The 21,612-nt window shown below is 46.8% G+C and overlaps 1 protein-coding gene across 1 annotated transcript in view; it reads right to left on the bottom strand.

Moving 5' to 3' along the window:
* LOC129703665 (ventricular zone-expressed PH domain-containing protein homolog 1-like) overlaps positions 1 to 21,612 on the bottom strand; it is a 136,236-nt gene that overhangs the window by 40,972 nt on the left and 73,652 nt on the right. The window contains 1 exon segment of the mRNA XM_055646304.1: positions 7,905 to 8,114. Coding sequence (XP_055502279.1) covers positions 7,905 to 8,114 — 210 coding nt within the window.

The following is a 21,612-nucleotide window of genomic DNA, read 5'->3' on the forward strand; positions in this document are numbered from 1 at the left end:
GTCAATAATGCTTTAATGTAATCGATATATGTGATTGGTTTGTAGGGGCTACCTCCCCATGTAGTTCTGCCCCGCAGGGTCCGATGATCTATAAAAGGTGACCCCCACGAGGATCATTGTCGATCTTCTGGAGGAGCGCTTGGGACTGCGTAACCTTTTGGAGGTATCTGCTTGCACGAGGCCAAAGGGCTTGGACAAGCAGAGACAAGGATCGAACCCGCGGTGGTTAGGTATTGTATAGGGAGTTTGTTATTGTTTCATAAAATAAAGCTTCGTGGTCCAGTGCTCGACTCAGTGTTTTACTGAAATAGACTAGTTCTAGGAGCATAATTACATCTTTATCTCCATCTTGTGTGCTTTTGGTCTTTTTCATTTCTTCCTTTGTCCACCCATCTGCCAATCAACCACTCCCTCACCTGCATCCACCTGTCACGTGTAGGAAGGAACTGCAGATGCTGGTTTACACTGACGATAGATACAAAAAGCTGGAGAAACTCAGTGGGTCAGGCATCATCTCTGGGAAGAAGGAACGGGTGACATTTCAGGTCGAGACCCTATTCAGACAGGGGAGGGGGAAACTAGAGATTAGTAAAAGGTACAAACAACAAATATCCTTTTGCAAACCTTTCATTCATTTGTTCTTTGCGCCTTTTCATCTCTTTTTATCCTCTTTCCTCACTCTAAGTCTGAAGAAGGATCTCGGCCCGAAACGCCACCTAGTCCTTTTCTCCGAAGATGCTGCCTGACCCGCAGAGTTATTTCAGTATTTCGAGTCTTTTTTTTGTAGAAATCGGAGGCCCTCTCCTGTACCCCAGCTGTAACTGCAGGAGGAGTGTACTAGGACATGGGTTTCAGCCCAATCTACCGATAGCAAAATACAGGAGAGAAACAGGCCCTTCGGCCCACCCGAGTCCATGGCAACCATCGTTCACACATTCAACCCTTAGGCCCTATGATAAGATAATTGGCTGATTTCTTATAGAAACATTGGCTGATTTCTTATAGAAACATTTCAATTGAACAGGCTAGATGCAGGAAAAATGTTCCCAATGTTGGGTGAGTCCAGGACCAGGGTCACAGTTTAAGAATAAGGGGTTGGCCATTTAGGACTGAGATGAGGAAAACCTTTTTCACCCAGAGAGTTGTGAATCTGTGGAATTCTCTGCCTCAGAAGGCAGTGGAGGCCAATTCACTGGATGTTTTCAAGAGAGAGTTTGATATAGCTCTTAGGGCTAACAGAATCAAGGGATATGGGGAGGAAGCAGGAACGGGGTACTGATTTTGGAAGATCAGCCATGATCATATTGAATGGCGGTGCTGATCCGAAGGGCCGAATAGCCTACTCCTGCACCTATTTTCTATATTTCTATGTTTCTATACCCGTTCTTTTGTCAATTTCTTTTTTTAAATTGAAAGATACAGCATGGAAACAGGCCCTTCGGCCCACCGTCCATACTGACCATTGATCACCCGTTCACACTGGTTCGATGTATCCCACTTTCACATCCACTTTCGACACAACAGGGGCAAGTTACAGAGGCCAATAAAGCTACAAATGTTAGGCTTTGTGCAATTGTGAGATACTTTTTGCTTAATGATAGAGAATTTACAAATGTCCAATAATTTGCCTTGGGGGCAGAAGGGGTGGGTAACTACATTATATATTTTTAAGCCTATATTTAAACCTTAATTCCTTCCCGAGTTGCTGAGGTGGGGGATTTCAAATATTATGATCATGTTATCTGGAACATGACCTCTCGGTCATGTCTGATTGTGGACGCAGCCCAGACCAACACACAAATATCACTGGTCAGCGCGGACACAGTGGGCCAAAGGGTTCTGTATCTCTAAACTAAACTAAACCAACCTCCATTGACTCCAGTTATACCTCACTCTGCCTCGGCAAGGCCAGCAGCATAATCAAGGACCAGTCACACCCTGGCCACTCCCTCTTCTCCCCCTCCCTCCCATTAGGTACAGAAGTGTGAAAAACCTCCCAGACAGAGTTTCTTCCCAGTGTGAAAACGAACCATCCACCACAACCAGCAGTGCTATCTACTATCTATTCATTGGGACAGACTATCCTTGATCGGACTTTCCCAGCACTCTTATCAGGCAACTGTGAATGGCCATCCTAACCCACAACAGAGAGCAGTGCTATCTCGGCCCTACTACCTCGAACAAATTTGGTGACCTGCCTCAAACTTCATCCCCTTGATCGGACAATTTATTTTTAAATTCCAATGGCTTTACATTGCACATACAACGCCACCACTCTCTGCGTAAAGAAGTTCCCCCTCATATTACCCCTAAACTTCTGTCCCTTAATTCTGAAGTCATGTCCTCTTGTTTGAATCTTCCCTATTCTCAAAGGGAAAAGCTTGTCCACATCAACTCTGTTCTATCCCTCTCATCATTTTAAAGACTATCAGGTCCCCCCTTAACCTTCTGCTCTCCAGAGAATAAAGACCTAACTTATTCAACCTATCTCTGTACTTAGTCTGTTGAAAACCCGCTGATTCTAGGATCTCCTCAGCACTCAACTATTTTGTTGAAAAGCTATTTTCACTGTACCTCCGGTCTACACGTGACAATAAAACTGTCTTCTCTACTGAACTTCCGCTGACTGATAAGTCTAGTACCTCGGTACAGGTGAATGAACTTTTCTACTGATTTGGCTGAATTCATACCCAACCACGACTGAATAACCCAACCTCAAACATTTTCATCAACATTTTGTTGGAGGAAGATTGTTTCAATTCATCACTATTTGAACGTAGACCAGTACAGCACAGGAACAGGCCCTTCGGCCCGCATTACCCATGCCGAACAAAATGCCAACACCAACCTATATCCCTCACACCCTGCACATCCAAGTGCCTGTCCAGAAGTCTCTTAAATGTCACAATTGGTTACAATAATATAGTGCTTGTCCGTACGGAGTTTGTACGTTCTCCCAGCGTGGGACCTGCGTGGGTATTCTCCGAGATCTTCAGTTTCCTTCTGCCCTCCAAAGACGTACAGGCTTGTAGGTTAATTGGCTAGGTGTCAATTTAAAAAAATTGTCTCGAGTGTGTGTAGGGGATAGTATTAGTGTGCGGGGATCGCTGGTCAGTGCGGCCCGTGCTGTATCTCTAAAACTGAAAAAACGAACAAAATTGTAAAGAGGAGTGTGTGGGAGGAACTGCAGATGCTGCTCAGCCTGATAAAATTGTAAATTATCCCTAGTGTGTATATATGTATGTACGTATGTGTTTATATACACGCACCCTGAACTTTTTTTCTTCTTTATTCTACTGTTTACAGTACACTATGTTACATATTCTGGTGTGCTGGTGCACGTAATGACTTATTTGTTCTATCTGGGACATATGACAATAAAACACTCTTGACCATTGTGTTAGTGTGCAGGGGGGGGGGGGGGGGGGGGGGGGGGCTCGCTGGTCGGCATGGACTTGGTGAACCGATGAGCCCTATTCCCAGGCTGTATCTCCAAAACTAAACTAAAAACTAAGTTGTTTTGTGCTGACCGCAGCAAACTGTCTGTTCCCACTGAGTCTTTCCGAATCCCAGTCACGGATAAGTTGCAATTACTCCAACTCAATCTGGAATGGATCAAAAGTTGTGTCTTCAGCCGGCATCATCCACTGCGCAACCTCACCATTAATGATCGCTGGCACCTTTCAGGAAGCCCCTGCTTTTGCCTCCGGCTTTGTTACATCGTCTACAACCTCTGACCTATCGGACCTGAAGCTTAATTTCTGATGCCATATTCTCTTTGTCGCAACGACTGTTTACTTATCTTCTTGACACTGCCTGGATCCACTCCATCCTCAAGCTGTTTGTGGTAATATTGTCAGCCACATCATTATTCATTCCAGTCCCAAACGTTTAATGCTCTCCAGCCTGACCTGGCACCTACATAAAACCATGAGAGGCTTGCAGAGGGTAGACAGTGAGTACCCTGTGCCCCCCCGGGTCAAAATATCAAAGACTGGAGGGCTTGGCTTTCAGATGCGAAGGGCAGAGGCTAAAGGAAATGTGGTGGGGCTAGTTTATAGTTACACCTAGCAAGTGATGGGCACCTGGAATCTGGTGCCGAGGGCAATGGTCGAGGCAGATACCACAGTGGCGTTACAAAGCTTTTGGTTACATAGAAAATAGTAGGCCATTCGGCCCTTCGAGCCAGCACCGCCATTCAATATGATCATGGCTGATCATCCAAAATCAGTGCCCCGTTCCTGCTTTTTCCCCCATATCCCTCGATTCCTTTAGCCCAGGGGTCGGCAACCATTTATTGCATAGGGGCCAGGACCCATGTTTGTGAGCGGATGGCGGGCCACATCTATCGCCATAGTTAATAAATTGGCTGTAGCTCCTGGGTCGCCTGCGAGCCCCTGGACTAGCTGCATTTCCCAGGATGCCTGTGAGCCCCGGGTCTAGCTGCATTTCCCAGGTCGCCTGCAAGCCCCGGGTCTAGCTGCAGCTCCCAGGTTGCGAAAACGAATTGAAAAAAAAATATGCCTGCGGGCCGGATGATTTCGGGTTATCGACCGTGGGCCGTAGGTTGCCGACCTCTGCTTTAGCCCTAAGAGCTAAATCTAACTCTCTCTTGAAAACATCCAGTGAATTGGCCTCCACTGCCTTCTGTGGCAGAGGATTCCCCAGGTTAGGCATGTGAATATGAAGGGAATGGAGGGATATTGATCACATGCCGGCAGAGGAGATTGGTTTATCACGCAGGTCATCACGTTCAGCACAGACATGGTGAGCCAAAGAGCCTGAAGAAGGGTCTCGACCCGAAACGTCACCTATTCCTTCGCTCCATAGATGCTACCTCACCCGCTGAGTTTCTCCAGCATTTCTGTCGACCTATTCCTGTGTTGTACTGTTCTATGTTCTCAGTAATAAAAGAAGAACTGCAGATGCTGGCTTATTTCAAAGATAGACATAAAATGCTGGAGTAACTCAACAGGTCAGGCAGCAACTCTGGAGAACATGGACAGGTGACTTTTTGTGTCGGGATCCTTCTTTTGTGCTCCATCTGACCATAAAAGTGTTTCAAAATTATTCAACAAAATTTAGTAATGTTTCATTTCATTTCAGTCTGTTTTAAAACTGAGCAATTGTCGAATTAGACAAACTTGATTATAAAATTAGTTTAAGTTTTCTACACTTGAATCACAAACAAAACCTTCAGAAGTTTTGTTTTAAACTCTATCTGTAAATATTATGGCATCCAGGACATAGTTTATCTACATTGATAAATTTACAATTCACATTTTTATATGAAGTTATTTGTTATATTTTTCTTTGGTAGAACCCCTGTATATCTTGGATGGCACATTCAAGGGGCTTTAAGGCGCTTAAGACAGAGATAGATAGATTCTTGATTAGTACCGGGTGTCGGAGGTTATGGGGAGCAGGCAGGAGAATGGGGTTAGGAGGGAGAGATAGATCAGCCATGGTGGAGTAGACTTGATGGGCCGAATGGCCACAGTTAACGCATTACAAAGCCCAGCATTGATAGTTAGACACCAATTAATTACTTTGTCAACGTTTTCTAGCTATTTGTACCTTTAGAAGGAAGATGAGGAGGAATTTCTTTAGTCAGAGGGTGGTGAATCTGTGGAATTCTTTGCCCCAGAAGGCGGTGGAGGCCAAGTCAATGGATATTTTTAAGGCAGAGATAGATAGATTCCTGATTAGTACGGGTGTGAGGGGTTATGGGGAGAAGGCAGGAGAATGGGGTTAGGAGGGAGAAATAGATCAGCCATGGGTGAATGGCGGAGTAGACTTGATGGGCCGAATGGCCTAATTCTGCTCCTATCACTTATGACATTATGAGCTTCCAATGAGGAGGAAATTGTCCAACAAGAAACAAAGACTTTCTTAATCTCACACACCACAATTTCTGAGCGAGTTACAGCTAAAACAAATTGATAACACGTGGGATTTCCATGATACACTGATTTCTGTAGATTCTGCAGGAGATGGTTTGGAAACACGATATCCTATTTACTGTCATTATCCCTGTACAGGATATCCCTGGGTTACAAACTCCCAGCTTATGGGTTACATATGTACGATCCAGCCTCCATAATATTATTAAATTCAAATGTCTGACATACACATCTTCCTTTGATCAGTAGAACTATTTCCCTCTCTCACCCCACCTTTCGTAAATGCTCTTTCTTATCAGTCTTGCGTGCTTTTGAATCATTCATTACAATACAGCAAAAGTGTGGTTACCTTTTAGAGATACAGTGTGGAAATGGCCCACCGAGTCCGCGCCGACCAGCGATCAGTGCGTACACCAACACTATCCTACACACTGGGGACAATTTTCATTTTAGATGGATAGGAATAGGTTTGGAAGGATATGGACCAAGCACAGGCAGATGGGACTAGTGTAGCTGGGACATGTTGGTCGGTGTGGGAAAGTTGGGCCGAAGGGCCTGTTTCCACACTGTGTCACTCTACGACTCTAATTAACCTACAAACTTGTATGTCTTTGGAATGTGGGTGGAAACCGGAGCACCCAGAGAAAACCCACGCAGGTCACAGATACATAGATACATAGACAATAAGTGCAGTCTATCTATGCCTCAATGCCCCAATCTGGTTGAATACGTTTTGTGTCTTTTCTGAAAATTAGGAACAAAAAATCAACTTATGAACGTTTGTAAAAAAGGAACTCGTTCAATAACTGGTTCGATTTGCATTCACACCCGACTTTGATGTGTAAACTATTCAACATATTAACCCTACTAGGGTTAGATTATGAAAAAAACTAATCCCACTAACATTGATAGAGACGGAAGCAATTGCAGATGGTGGAATCTTGAGCAAAAGACTGGAATGACTCAGCAGATCAGGCAACATCTGTGGAGATGGTGACATTGTGGGCCGGGACCCTTCTTCAGTTCAGTATAGTTGGTTATTATTGTCACGTGTACAGAGGTACAGAGTGAAAAGCTGTTTTATTGTGTGCTATCCAGTCAGTGAAAAGACGAACATGCTGTCCACAGTGTACAGATACAGGAAAAAGAGAATACATTTTAATGCAAGATAGTTTGAGGGTTTCCATTGAGGTAGACGGGAGGTCAGGGCTGCCCTCTAGTTCTTGGTTCTTGGTTTCCTGGCCCTCCAAAAATAGTCCAAATGGAATTTAAACTGGAGGTGGCGGGGGGTGGACTTAAGCACAAATAGGTTCTTGGGGAAGAAGAGCTACCTTAAATGTATTTGCATCTGGTTGGGTAACTATAGCTGGGTGATGGGGTGGTCCAGTTGCCTGATAACAGCTGGGAAGAAACTGTCCCTGAAGTTGTACAGGCAGGTCCAATTCCAAAGTTTAGCTTTTTGGGTCTACCTTCGGTTTAAACTGCAGTTCCTTCCTATACACAACAAGGGAATAACGTTGAAGAGATGTTGGTGTAGGAGTAGAGATTCAAGAGTGTGGAACGATTGTACGATGTGGTTGCAGATCTGCTTCTGTGGCTTGCAAGCAAAGAGTTGCGTTGGGTTGGCCGCCATCTTGGAAGCTTGAATATGGATAGGACAGGGTTAGAGAATTTGGACCAAGCACGGGCCTATGTTGCTTGCCCAGGTGGGCACTTTGGTTGAGTTTGGCCAAAGGACCTCTTTGGGTGCTTGGTTTAGTTTAGAGATGCCACATGAATGTGGAATTCTCTGCCTCAGAGGGCAGTGGAGGCTGGTTCTCTGGATACTTTCAAGAGAGAACTTGATAGGGCTCTTAAAGATAGCGGAGTCAGGGGATATGGGGAGAAGGCAGGAACGGGGTACTGATTGGGGATGATCAACCATGATCACATTGAATGGCAGTGCTGGCTCGAAGGGCCGAATGGCCTACTCCTGCACCTCTTGTCTATTGAAAGCTTCACCTGTTAAATCGCATTGCTTTCCATTCCTCCCTGGAGGCTTGCCCCAGGCTATATCGACGGATGCGGCTCGAAGCACTGTTTTCGTTCGTCATCTTCTTCTCAAAAGCCCTTCGCTTCATCTGGAGCGTCTGAACTCCGGGCCCTTCGTCGATCAGATCCTCGTCACCATGGCAACCTGCAGCGGCCTCTCCTGCCGTATCCGTTGCCATTCTGCAGAAAGGGACAAGCAATGGGCAGTCGTTATAGTAATCGTCAGAGTGCCGGTGATTTTCACTGGCATAATCACAAAAAACATATTAGAGCAGTGTATTGGAATGAAAGCTGAATTACTTTTAATTCTAGTCTGAAGAAGGGTTTTGACCCGAAGCTTCACCCATTCCTTCCCTCCAGAGATGCTGTCTGTTCCACTGAGTAACTCCGGCATTTTGTGTCTATCTTACATTCAATTTTGTTCCACATTTACAAAATGCTGGAGTAAACTCAGCAGGACAGGACAGGCAGCAATTTAGTTTTGTTTCAGACATACAGCGTGGAAACAGGCCCTTCAGCCCATCGTGTCCGCGCTGCCGAGTGATCACCCCGTACACCAGCACTATCCTACACACTAGAGACAGTTTACAATATTCTTTTTTACGGAAACCAATTAACCTACAAGCCTTGCCAACAAAGTGCAACTAGTCCAGGTTAATAACCTCATTATGATTCACAAACATATCATTTTCAGAGATGTATCTAGTCCTCACTATTTCAAATAATTCATAACACAGAAGGAGGGTCTCGACCCAAAATGTCACCTATTCCATCCATCCAGAGATGCTGTCTGTCCTGCTGAGTTACTCCAGCATTTTGTGTCTATCTTCGGTGTAAATCAGCATCTGCAGTTCCTTCCTACACAGAAATACAGAAAGTCCAGAACCAGGGGCCACAGTTTAAGAATAAGGGGTAAGTCATTTAGAACGGAGATGAGGAAAAACTTTTTCACCCAGAGTGTTGTGAGTCTGTGGAATCCTCTGCCTCAGAAGGCGGTGGAGGCCGGTTCTCTGGATGCTTTCAAGAGAGAGTTAGATAGAGCTCTTAAAGATAGCGGAGTCAGTATTTTTATCATTTAAAAATAAATTGGATAGTTATATGGATGGGAAAGGAATGGAGGGTTATGGTCTGAGTGCCGGTAGATGGGACTAGGGGAGAATAAGTGTTCGGCACGGACTAGAAGGGCCGAGATGGCCTGTTTCCGTGCTGTAATTGTTATATGGTTATATGGGGAGAAGGCAGGAACGGGGTACTGATTGTGGATGATCAGCTGAGATCGCATTGGATGGCGGTGCTGGCTCGAAGGGCCAAATGGCCTACTCCTGCACATTGTCTACCCCCCCCCCCCCCCCCCCCCCCCAAACATTGAACCCCCCCCCCCCCCCCCCCCCCCCCCCCCCCCCCCCCCCCCCCCCAGGAATTGTCTAAATGCTATATGTTTTATTCACATGAATGGATCGGGACACTTTTAAATTGTTGAATGCTATATGTTCATTTGAACGAAGGATCGGGACACTTTTAAACTTTGATGAATTTTAAAAGACATAAGGACAGATATATGAATAAGAAGGGTTTCACAGGCAATGGGGCCAAATGTAGGCAAGTGGGACTTGCCCAATATGGCAACTGGAACAGCATGGACAAGGTGGGCCGAAGAGCCCGTTTCCATGCTGTACAACTCCACGACTCGAGAATGAATAATGTATTTTTAAATCAAAGCTTTAAGTATAAGAAAAATGATTCATTCCTGGATTACTATGGCAATATGATTATGACAGATGAACAATTTTAACATAGAGTCCTATAAAGGAAAGTAATATTGGCAGGAATATTGGGGGATTTCCCCCCAAATATTCTTCAAGTGTATCACAGGATCTTGTGCAGGGAGGAACTGCAGATGCTGGTTTAAACTGAAGGCAGACACAAAAAGCTGGAGTAACTCAGCGGGTCAGGCAGCATCTCTGGGGAAAAGGCATAGGTGACGTTTCGAGTCGAGACCCTTCTTCAGACTTTACTGAAGACTTTTTACACCTCTAGCTTCCCTCTACTTTGCCTCTCAGTCACGACCTGAAACATCACCTCTTCCTTCTCGCCAGAGATGCTGTCTGATCCGCCGAGTTACTCCGTTACTCCAGCTTTTTGTGTCTATCATGGGATCTCATTCATCTGAGAGCAGGGATGGGGAAAGTCGATATCTTTGAACCTGCAGTGCTCCCCCCTGGAACTACCACAGTGCCCGGGAGATCATTGCTGCTGAGACAAATCAAACTTTCCCATAATATAGTCGCAATCATGCATTGAGAATGTGTGTGTGTGTGTGTGAGAGTGTGTGCGTGTACTCTGAGCAAGAATTACTGAACAACCCCGATTGCTTTTGCCAACTTCTGCAAGAGCTTCCAGCTCTTCTGTGTTCTAATTGCAGAATGACATATAGATTTATGGAACCCTACAGGCGATCCAGCCAAGAGTGACTAACTAATGTGCTTCCACTCATTAACAAATGCCGTTTTTTTTTCCTGCAGTGATTCAAACATGTGGCATCCACGACTGCCAGTAAATTGCCAATCGGACGTGAAGACAAACCACTACATTGTCAGGATCCATGGGCTGAAGCTTTGAGAATTCCAGTCGCTTGCTTGAAATTGACAGAAGGCGATGGCAGAGTTTCAGGTAGCCTGGCGATTATCAGAATGAACAGATAAAGTGAAAAATAACACAAAACAAATAACATGTACTTGGACACACATGGACATTTCTCTCGAAGCTGTTGGGAAGACCATTGAAACTGGAAAGGATATACGCTGCCTCTTGAGAAAAGAGAGACAAAGTGCTGGAGGAACTCAGCAGGTCAGGCATCATCTTTGGAGAACATAGTTAGGTGACCAATGGATAGGAAGGCAAATGCAATGTTAGCATTTATTTCAAGAGGACTAGAGTATAAAAACAGGGATGTAATGCTGAGGCTTTATAAGGCACTGGTCAGATTGCATTTGGGGTATTGTGAGCAGTTTTGGGCCCCATATCTAAGGTAGGATATGCGATAGGATGTGATATGAGAGGGTCCAGAGGAGGTTTCTGAGAATGATCCCAGGAATGAGTGGGTTAATGTATGATGAGCGTTTGACGGCACTGGGCTTGTACTCGTAAGAATATAGAAGGATGAGGGGGGTGACCTCATTGAAATTTACCGAATAGACCATACCTGAAACGTCACCTATCCATGCTCTGCAGAGATGCTGCCTGACTCGCAGAGTTACTCCAGCACTTTGTGTTTTCTTTTGCAATGAGTACCTACAGTTCTTTCTTTGTCCATGCAGCCCCTTGAGTATCTTGCTCAACTCACTTAAGTCATGGCTGATGTGCTATAGACCTATGCACCTTATTTTTGTACCTCATAGAACAGTACAGAAGCACAGGCCATTCGGCCCACAATGTCTGTGCCGAACATGATTATCAGACCAACTCTAATTTGCCTGCATATAATCCATATGTCCATTCAAAAGTCTCTTAAGTGCTACTATCATATCCATAGACACAAATAGCTGGAGTAACGCAACGCATCAAGCAACATCTCTGGTGAAAAAGAATAGATGACGTTTTATCATCTATCATCATCATCACAGGTGTTAAATAAATCCATTCCAAAATGCACAGAGTCTCTTGACCAGAATAGGTGAATCGAGGACCAGAGGACATAGGTTTAAGGTGAAGGGAAAAATACTTAATAGGAATCTGAGGTGTAACGTTTTCACCCAAAGGGTGGTGGGTGTATGGAACAAGCTGTCAGAGGAGATAGTTGAGGCTGGGACTATCTCAGCGTTTAAGAAACAGTTAGACAGGTAAATGGATAGAACAGGTAGGAGGGATATGGGCCAAAATGCGGGCAGGTGGGACTGGTTGTAGCTGGGACATGTTGGCCCATGTGTGCAAGTTGGGCCGAAGGGCCTGTTCCAGGCTGCATGGCTCTATGAAAACAAAAATCAACTCAGTTCTGAATTACAGTTAAGGAAGAGTTCCAGATTTCAACCAGTAATTGAAGAAAAATGTGTTTATGCATCTTAATCCCAAAATGGCCTTGCTCCAACTCATGTCTGCTCATGTTGGACATTTCCACCAGAGAAGGTAATTTCTCTTTCATCAATCCTATGAAAACCTTTCATTGAATTTCCTGTTTATTAAATATATTATCCATGCTTATTGTGCTGCTTCAAGGAGGAATTTCATTACTCCGTTGCTGGTGCAGAGGACAATGAAACACTCTTAACCCAATGACTCTTGCATCATCTCTGAATCATCTGCAGCTGAGTTTACGAGCCAACGTTGTAGATATTTTAATGCACTGTCATTCCAAAGAGGGCTGAGGTTTTCCCTCGTGAAACTGTGCAGCGCAAGGGGTGGCCCTTTGGCCCATGCTGTAGAAAGCATTTTATTGGGATGCATCACAGCTTGGTTTGGGAACAGCTCCATCCAAGACCGCAAGAAATTGTAGGGAATTGTGGACGCAGCCCGGACCACCACACAAACCAACCTCCTTTCCATAGACTCCATCTACACTTTAGTTCAGTTTAATTTAGTTTTGAGATACAACGCAGAAACAGGCCCACCATGTCCGCGTCGACCAGCGATCCCCGCACACTAACACCATCCAACATCCACTACGGACAATTTTTACATTTACCAAGCCAATTAACCTACAAACTTGTATGTCTTTGGAGCGTGGGAGGAAACCGAAGATCTTGGAGAAAACCCACGTAGGTCACGGGGAGAACGTACAAACTCCGTACGGACAGAACACGTAGTCGGGATCGAACCCGGGTCTCTGGCGCTGCATTCGCTATAAGGCGGCAACTCTACCGCTGCGCCACCGTGACCGCCCAACTTCATGCTGCCTCGGCAAGGCCAGCAGCACAATCAAGGACCTGTCTCCTGTGGCAGGGGACCAAAACTGAACACAATACTCCATGTTTAGCCTTGCATAAATAATGGCACCAATTTTCATGCTGTTAGTATAATATACGAGAGATATATTTTTTAAAGTTCGAGATACTGCACGGGAACAGGCCCTTCAGCCCACCAAGTCCATACCAACCAGCAATCCCTGCACACTATGGACATTTTTTACATTTACACCAAGCCAATTAACCTACAAACCTGTACGTCTTTGGGGTGTGGGAGGAAACTGAAGATCTTGGAGAAAACCCATGTAGGTCACAGGGAGAACGTACAAACTCTGTACAGAGAGCACCCGTAGTTGTAACGGGTATAGCTTGGACCCAATAGCAGCACAGAATCAGGCAGGTATAATTGGTCATGAATTTTATTACGATACTGTAACACAGAGTAGTAACACAGGAATGGGTACACCGTACTCACACAGAGGCTCAGGATTGAACGAGGGTTCCGAAGAGGGGCAGGCAGGCGCGGTAGGCATTGGTAGGCGGCGCGACTCTGGCCTCTGCAGTCTGTCCGCGTTTTTATTATTTTCTGTCTGTGTTTTAATGCAGTTTTTGTTATTTTTTGTTGGGTGTGGTGTGTGTGGACGGGGGGGGGTCGGTGGGAGGGAAACTTTTTAAATCTCTCCCTGCACTGGAGACCCGACCTTTTCTCGTCGGGTTCCGTTGTCGTTGAGGCCGCAACGAGGAGCGGCCTCCAACAGGAAGAAGCCGGGGACTCAGGTGCCGACTCACCGTTGCCGTCGCGGGGCTGGTCGAGTCCGGAGCGGTGGAGGAACGCTGCTGCTGCTGCTGCTGCTGCTGCCGATGCCGCTGCTGAGTCGGGGGCTGCTGCTGCGGGTCTGCGGACGGCGGCGCCGGGAGCCTGCGGCTCCCTGGAGAGAGACCGCTTTTCGGGGCTCCTGCAACGGAGAATTCTCCCGCCCGTGTTGCGGGGTTGGGGAGCTACTGGAGCGGGGCCTCACTACGCCGCCCCGCGCGGCTGGAATGGCCGCGGGTACTTGCGAGCGCACACCGGGGGCTCCAACACCAAGACCCGGTGTGCGACCTCGCACCACCCGGCGTGGCTTCAATGGCCGCGGGACAATCGCCATCGCCAGCCGGGGGCTTTGACTTTGACTCTGACATCGGGGGGGGGGAGAGTGCAGTGGAGAGATAAGTTTTTTTTGGCCTTCCATCACAGCTATGTGATGGATGTTTATGTGAAATTGTAATTATGTTGTGTCTGGGTCTATTTGTGTGTAATGTGTGGCTGCAGAAACGGCATTTCGTTTGGACCTCTAGGGGTCCAAATGACAATTAAGTTGACTCTTGACTCTTGACTCTTGACTCTCTTGACGAGACGTGGTCGGGGTAGCAGAAGGTCCGGTAACCAGGAGATCCAACACACGATGCAAACAAACCAGCGAGGGACAGACGAAGGAAGAGTCAAAGCCAGGCAGGAAGTCGAGGAGCCGTTGCAGGGATACACCAAACAGCCCAGGAGAGAGGCAGACAGAAACCAGGAGGTACGGGACGAAGGCCGTGGTCGGGGACAGAAGGCTGAGGTGATATCCGGGAAGACGAGAGGACGGAATGGTCAGGGGCAGGCAGTTACAATAGGTGCAGGAGTCGGCTATTCAGCCCTTCGAGCCAGCACCGCCATTCAATGTGTGATTCAAAGAGTGACAATAAAGGGTTTTTGTTTCTGGTTGGCTGCCAGTGACTAGCGGAGTTCCGCAGGGGCGATGGGGTCTTTGGAGTGTGGGTGGAAAGTGAAGATCTCGGAGAAAGCCCACGTATGTCAATGGGAGAACGTACAAACTCCGCACAGACAGCACCCGTAGTCAGGATGGAACCCGGGTCTCTGGCACTGCAAGGCAGTAACTCTACCGCTGCGCCACCGTGCAAGTTAGATAGGGCTCTTAAAGACAGCGGAGTCAGGGGATATGGGGAGAAGGCAGGAACGGGGTACAGATTGGGGATGATCAGCCATGATCACATTGAATGGCGGTGCTGGCTCGAAGGGCTGAATAGCCGACTCCTGCACCTATTGTCTATTGTTTATTGTCTATTGTCATTAGAGATCGTACATTGTCTAAATCGGCCATTGCACTCGAAAGATTAGAAAAACAGTCACACAGTCCTGTGGTAGAAGGGAGCTAAAGCATTTTAATGACAGCATTCTTTCACCATATATTGCTCAATAATAATTCAACGCACATACATTTAGCTTCATGTTAACACACGCTATGTGAATTGTAGCTGTCAATTGTTATTTACTAAATCAAACCATCTGCTAAATCAAAACACCATGTGGATCATATTTTATACATTGTATTACCATTCAAAGAGCAACCTTCCAAAAATCTGCCAGCTCGACGTAACTGGTGATTAGCAGGTTGTTACAGTAATTGAAAGGGAAGAGAGGAAGTATGTTGGAAGGAACTGCAGATGCTGGTTTAAACCGAAGATAGACACAAAATGCTGGAGTAACCTAATGTGGGACAGGCAGCATCTCTGGAGAGAAGGAATGGGTGAGGTTTTGGGGCGAGACCCTTCTTCAGACTGGTTAGGGATAAGGGAAATGAGAGATATGGATGGTGATGTGGGGAGATAAAGACCAATGAATGAAAGATATACAAAAAAGTCACGATGATAAAGGAAACAGGCAAATATAAGCTGTTTTGAGCAAAGATGCTTGGTTTGTAGGGTGACAACGAGAAGCTAGTGCGACTTGGTTGGGCGAGGGATAGAGAGAGAGGGAATGCCGGGGCTACCTGAAGTGAGAGAAATCAATATTCATACCAATGGGCTGCAAGCTGCCCAAGCGAAATATGAGATGCTGTTCCTCCAATTTGCGTTTAGCCTCACTCTGACAATGGAGGAGACTGCGGACAGAAAGATCTGTGTGGGAATGGGAAGGAGAATTAAAGTGTCCGGCAACCGGGAGATCAGGTTGGTTCAGGCGGGCTGAGCGAAGGTGTTCCGTGAAACGATCGCCCAGTCTGCGCTTAGTCTTGCCGATGTACTGTATAAGAGAGGAAGGTTGTGTTTGCTGTTTTGAACACTGTGATGTTTTTTCCCCTCACTTAATGCAAAGACTGAGCTTGCTGGGCCTATGTGCGTGATGTGTGTCGCTAGATGGAAGATTTTAGCATCAAGTTAAGGTTTTGCCAGATGTAACAGAAGAAGGGCTTTTTCCGTTCTCTCCAAGGAGTCTTAATGTTTTTTAAAACAGGCATTGACAACTTTTTGGATCGCCTGAGACTAATAGCTAATTACTAGTACATTTCTCAGCGTATCAAGGGGGCAATATTTTTCCACAATTGCTCAAGACCTCTTCTTACTAAGCACACACAAATGTGTCTGGATATAGGAGGAAGAAAATCAAACACCCATCGCACACCGATAAGGGGTACAACATCTATAGGCGGCACGGCACGGTGGCTCAGCGGTAGAGTTACTGTCTCAATGCGCCAGAGACCTGGGTTCAATCCCGACTATGGGTGCTGTCCATACGGAGTTTGTACGTTCTTTCTGTGACCACGTGGGTTTACTCCGGGTGCTCCGGTTTCCTCCCGCGCTCCAAAGACATGCGGGTTCGTAGGACAACTGCCTTCGGTAAAATTGTAAATTGCCCCTAGTGTGTAGGATAGTGCTAGTGTACAGGATGGTCGCTTTTCGGCGACCAGCTGCAACTATGACGGGTGCCGGCAGTCGCCAAAAAATAAGTGGGACAGGTCCTTAAGACAATTGAATGCATGAATTATGAGCAAGAGCAGGCAACCTGGGATAGACACAAAATGCTGGAGTAGCTCAGCGGGACATGCAGCATCTCTGGAGAGAAGGAATGGGTAACGTTGTGGGTCGAGACCCTTCTTCAGTGAAGTCAGGGGAGAGGGCGATGCATAGATAAGGAAGTGCAAGGTGTGAAGAAAGGAAAAAGGGGGTGGAGCGCAAAGTGTAACTCTACCTCAGCACTGATATAAAGAGACATCATATTTTTTGTTAAATTATCCCCCGAGTTCGAAGCTCTCTCACCAAAACAAAACTCTTTTCCATATCAATTCTGACAGAACAACCTCAGGAAATTTTTCTAGCAAGAACACTCGCAATTTTTTTAAACTCTCAGATGATGCAAGCTATCACTTCCTCATAGAACAATCCACACACTGCAGAAACAGGTCCACCACCGATTTTCCGGCACCCTTGATTCCAGAGCCTATAGCCCTGTCCCACGGTACGAGTTCATTCCAAGAGTTCTCCTGAGTTTGCCCTGATTTGAACTCGGTGATTTACGGTAATAGCCACTCGTCGGTACTCGGGGCTCTCGTGGAGATTTTTCAACATGTTGAAAAATTTTCACGAGTCTTCCCATGCTTACCTGCCGTTAGCGAGTCTTCCCGAGTACCTGCCGTTAGCGTTACGAGCCGCTAAGTGACGTCCCCGAGCTCTGTTGTACCCGTTACATTCATTCTCCATGCTTACCACAAGCTTGATTTTTTTTAAACTCGGGAGAGCTTTTGGAATGAACTTGTACGTGGGACAGGGCTTTTATTCTATGAGGAGCTTCTAGCCGCAGGCGCGGCGTGGACTTAACATCCGGTGCGGGATCCCTCGCCGGGGTTCCCCGGAGAAGGGCTTCGACCACCGGCCTGTGGCCTACAACATCCTGAAGCCGCGGTCTCCTGTAGGGAAGCACTGATTCGGGATTTACCGTCCCGACGAGAGGGCCTGTACATCTGGCCGCCCGCAGCGGCAACTGCGGAGGTTTATGGCCCCGACCACGGGTGAACAAGGAGGAGGACTGACTGTACTTTGTGTTTTCCACCACAGTGAAGAATGCTGCGGTGGATGTTTGTGTTAAATATTTATTGTGTATTGTGTGTTCTTTTTTGATTGTACCGCTGCTGGCAAGTTCATTTCACTGCACTGTATTGTGTATGTGATGAATATATCTGATTGATTGATTATCCGTGTTGCCGGACCAACAGAGGTCACGGCCTCCGGAGGAGTCCAACGGTACCGGAACGGTCCGCCTAGGACGCCGAGGGGCCGAGATACCGGCCCGCAAAGACCGGCCTCGGAAGTCGGCTATGGGAACGGTTCTGCCGACTCTGGCCGGGCCGGAGTTCCAGAACCCCGGCCACAAGGGGCAGATTCGAGCCGCCGATTGGCTGCGGAGGTCCCGATGAGGTCGAGATTGGCCGCCTCACCCGGCCTAGGCGCCACATTTTCAGGGGGACATCCAGGGAGGATTTCAAGTGGTCTCTCGTGACTTTGACCGGATTAGAGTAGGTGCCAGCCCACCAGTTGCAGCAAAATCAGTGGTGGACCCCCTGTATTAGCAATTACTTTAACACAACATAGCATCTTTCTCTTTCTCCTCCAAATAAATGTCTATTAACATGCAATATAATAAATGCCATTTGGCATCTAAACCCTCTTTCAACGTTGATTCAAAAGTATTTCACAAAGCAGTTTCACATCTTCTGAATGCAGTTGCTAATGTTAAAATCTGTGGCACAAACGTCAAAGGTTTCAGTCAACTCAGTTATTTAAATGTGGGTATTACTGGATAAAATATTGGGATAGGATCCATCTTTCTACAATTTACTGATTCATTTCAATCTCTATTTTTTTAAATTACATGGAATCAGGAATTGATCATAGTGTGGTTCAGAACCTGAACGATTTCCAGAAGGCACTGCCAGACCTGGTTGACAAATGCAATGAGTTCAGAATAATGAAAGAAACAGCCTTGGACCACTGCCATATTCACAGGCAGTTATCAAAACAAGTTGTGGAGAAATCTGCCCTCTAAACTAAACGATTCATAGTCATGGAGTCATCATCATCATCATCATCGGCGGTCACTCGAAACGAGTGTGACTGTCCTCTCATGGAGGACGCCTGTGCGTGACTTTGTTTAACGTGGGGAGACTGGTGCACAGACAGCCACCCCACAGTCCTTGACAGATCTGGGTCAGGATCCAGTGGCATGGAGTCCAAGACGATCGGAGACCCTTTTCTGCTGCAGCCTTCATCCGCCTTCCCAGCCGTTGTGACGCTCCACTAAAGTCAGCCATCGTCCTCCGCCTGTTCCACTGTTGAGGTCTTGGTTGGATTGTTTTTTGTCGGGGACCCCTTCCCTCGACCTTACCACCATGGGTGGCCCTACCAGGAGCATAGCTCCAGACGGCATCGCTCTCAGGATCTCAGGACCACACAAGCTTCTCCACCACCACAAGGTGGCAATCCATGGAGAAGAATCCATGGATTCATACAGTGTTGATATAGGCCCTTCGGCCCAACTTGCCCACATCGACCAACCTGCCCCATCTACAACAGGCCCACCCATCTGCGTTTGGCCCATATTCCTGTAAACCTGTCCGATCCATTCACCTGTCTAAATGCTTCTTAAATGTTGAGAGAGTACCTGCCTCCAGAGGGCATCGGTTTAAGGTGAGGGTGGAAAGATTTCAATGCAACCCAAAAGTGCAACGTCTTCACACAGAGGGTGGTGTGCATGTGGAATGAGCTGCCAGAAGGGGGGTCATTGAGGCAGGTGCTATAACAAACATTTAACTGATATTTGGACAGCCACGTGGATGGAAAAGGTTAAGAGGGAAATGGGCCAAACACAGGGAAATGTGACAGGTTTAGGTCGGCATGGACATGTTGGGCTGAAGGGTCTGTTTCCACGCTGTGTAACTCTGGGGCTGCACGGTGGCTCAGCGGTAAAGTTGCTGCCTCGGAGCGCCAGAGACCCGGGTTCGATCCTGACTACAGGTGCTGTCTGTATGGATTTTGTACATTCTCAGATAGTATTAGTGTGTGGGGTGATCGCTGGTCGGTGGAGACTCGGTGGGCCAAAGGGCCTGTTTCCACGCTGTATCACGAAAAGGGCCTGTCCCACTTAGGCGATTTTTTAGGCGACTGCCGGCGAGTGTCATAGTCGTAGCAGGTCAACGAAAAACCGGCGACTGGTCTAATGGGCCTGTCCCACTTGGGCGAGTATGACAATGGAATTCACCGAAGTCAGCACCTGGCGACAACTTACGTCACCTGGCGACAACTTACGACAGCACCTACGTCAGGAGAAGACAAGCTACGGCAAGCCCACCGTCGTCGACTGTCGCTGAAAAGTTTTGAACATTTCAAAATCCAGCGGCGACCAGAAAAATGCTACGACTCTTTGGGCGACTGAAGATACGACTCATGACCGTACAGGCGACACCCCGGCAACCACGTGGTGACAGCCTAGTCGCCGGCAGTCGCCTGAAAAACACTGCGACTCTTTGGGTGACAGGCCCTTAAAGCTAAAACTAAAGACTTTAAAATTGATCAACATATATATGGCATCTTCAATACTTTTGCACCTCAGTGATTACTGTATGTACTGGACAATGGACATTTGGTCAGTGACCCTTTGAGATAAGGATCAAAGCATTACTGAATGCAAGACGCCACAGTGTGTACAGGTATATTAGAGCCCGCAAGCTCCTGCACAAACAATGTACAAGAGTTGGGATGTCATATTCACAGGCAATTTATTTTCTATCACCCCCACTAGGCATGAGTCATATGTCTGGTGTACACAACAGCTATTTTTTTTCTAAAGCAAATACAATGAAGAACTTGTTTTTCTGAAATTAGGTTTCCTGTTATGTTTGTGGAAACGCTGGTGAAAAGCTGCCTTGAATGGTCTGATGATTCACTGCCCTCTGGACTGCATGCAGAAGTTGTCCGTGTAGATGGCCAGGTGTGCAGTTGCCAAACAGTATTGGCACGATCCAAAAGCCTTCACATCTCAGCGCAGAAAGGGGATATTTATCATTATTATTGCGTATCCTTCATTCATTGTTCTTTATCTCTCGACATCATCGTCTATGTCTCTTGTTTCCCTTTTCCCTGACTAGTCTGAAGAAGGGTCTCGACCCAAAAGCGTCACCCATTCCACCCCAAAACAGGCCCTTTGGCCCAACGTGCCCATGCTGACTCATCTACACTAGTCCCACCACCCCTCTAAACATCTCCTATCTCCTACATCCTCTCCATAGCTTCCACCTCCTTCCTGCAATGGGGCGACCAGAACTGCACGCGACACTTCAACTACAACCAAACCAAAATCCAGAAAGATTTACATATTTCTACTGAACAAATGTGATCAATTCCCCACATCTATTGCATTTCAATGGTGAGACGCTGAGCAGTAGTGGAACAGTAGAGTGACGCACATCTCACGCAAACACACGCACACGTGCACACACACGCGCACGCGCACACAAATGCAAGCACGCACATATGCGCGCATACACACACAAACACGCGCGTACACACACACACACACACACACACACACACACACACACACACACACACACACACACACACACACACACACACACACACACACACACACACACACACACACACACACACACACACACACACACACACACACACACACACACACACACACACACACACACACACACACACACACACACAGATTCAAGATGGCGCACAACTCAGGCGACTATTTGAGGCTCGTCACCGAAGTGGATCTGCAATCATACATTACAATTGCTCCATTCTTTTAAATCTCTATCCCTACAGCAACGTTTCTTACTATAATTATGATCTCCTCTATTCCCTTTATCATGTATCTGTACACTGTGGAAGGCTCGACTGTAATCATGTACAGTCTTTCCGCTGACCAGTTAGCGTGCAACAATAAA

The sequence above is a fragment of the Leucoraja erinacea genome, chromosome 14 (assembly GCF_028641065.1).
Source record: "Leucoraja erinacea ecotype New England chromosome 14, Leri_hhj_1, whole genome shotgun sequence".
NCBI lineage: Eukaryota > Metazoa > Chordata > Chondrichthyes > Rajiformes > Rajidae > Leucoraja > Leucoraja erinaceus.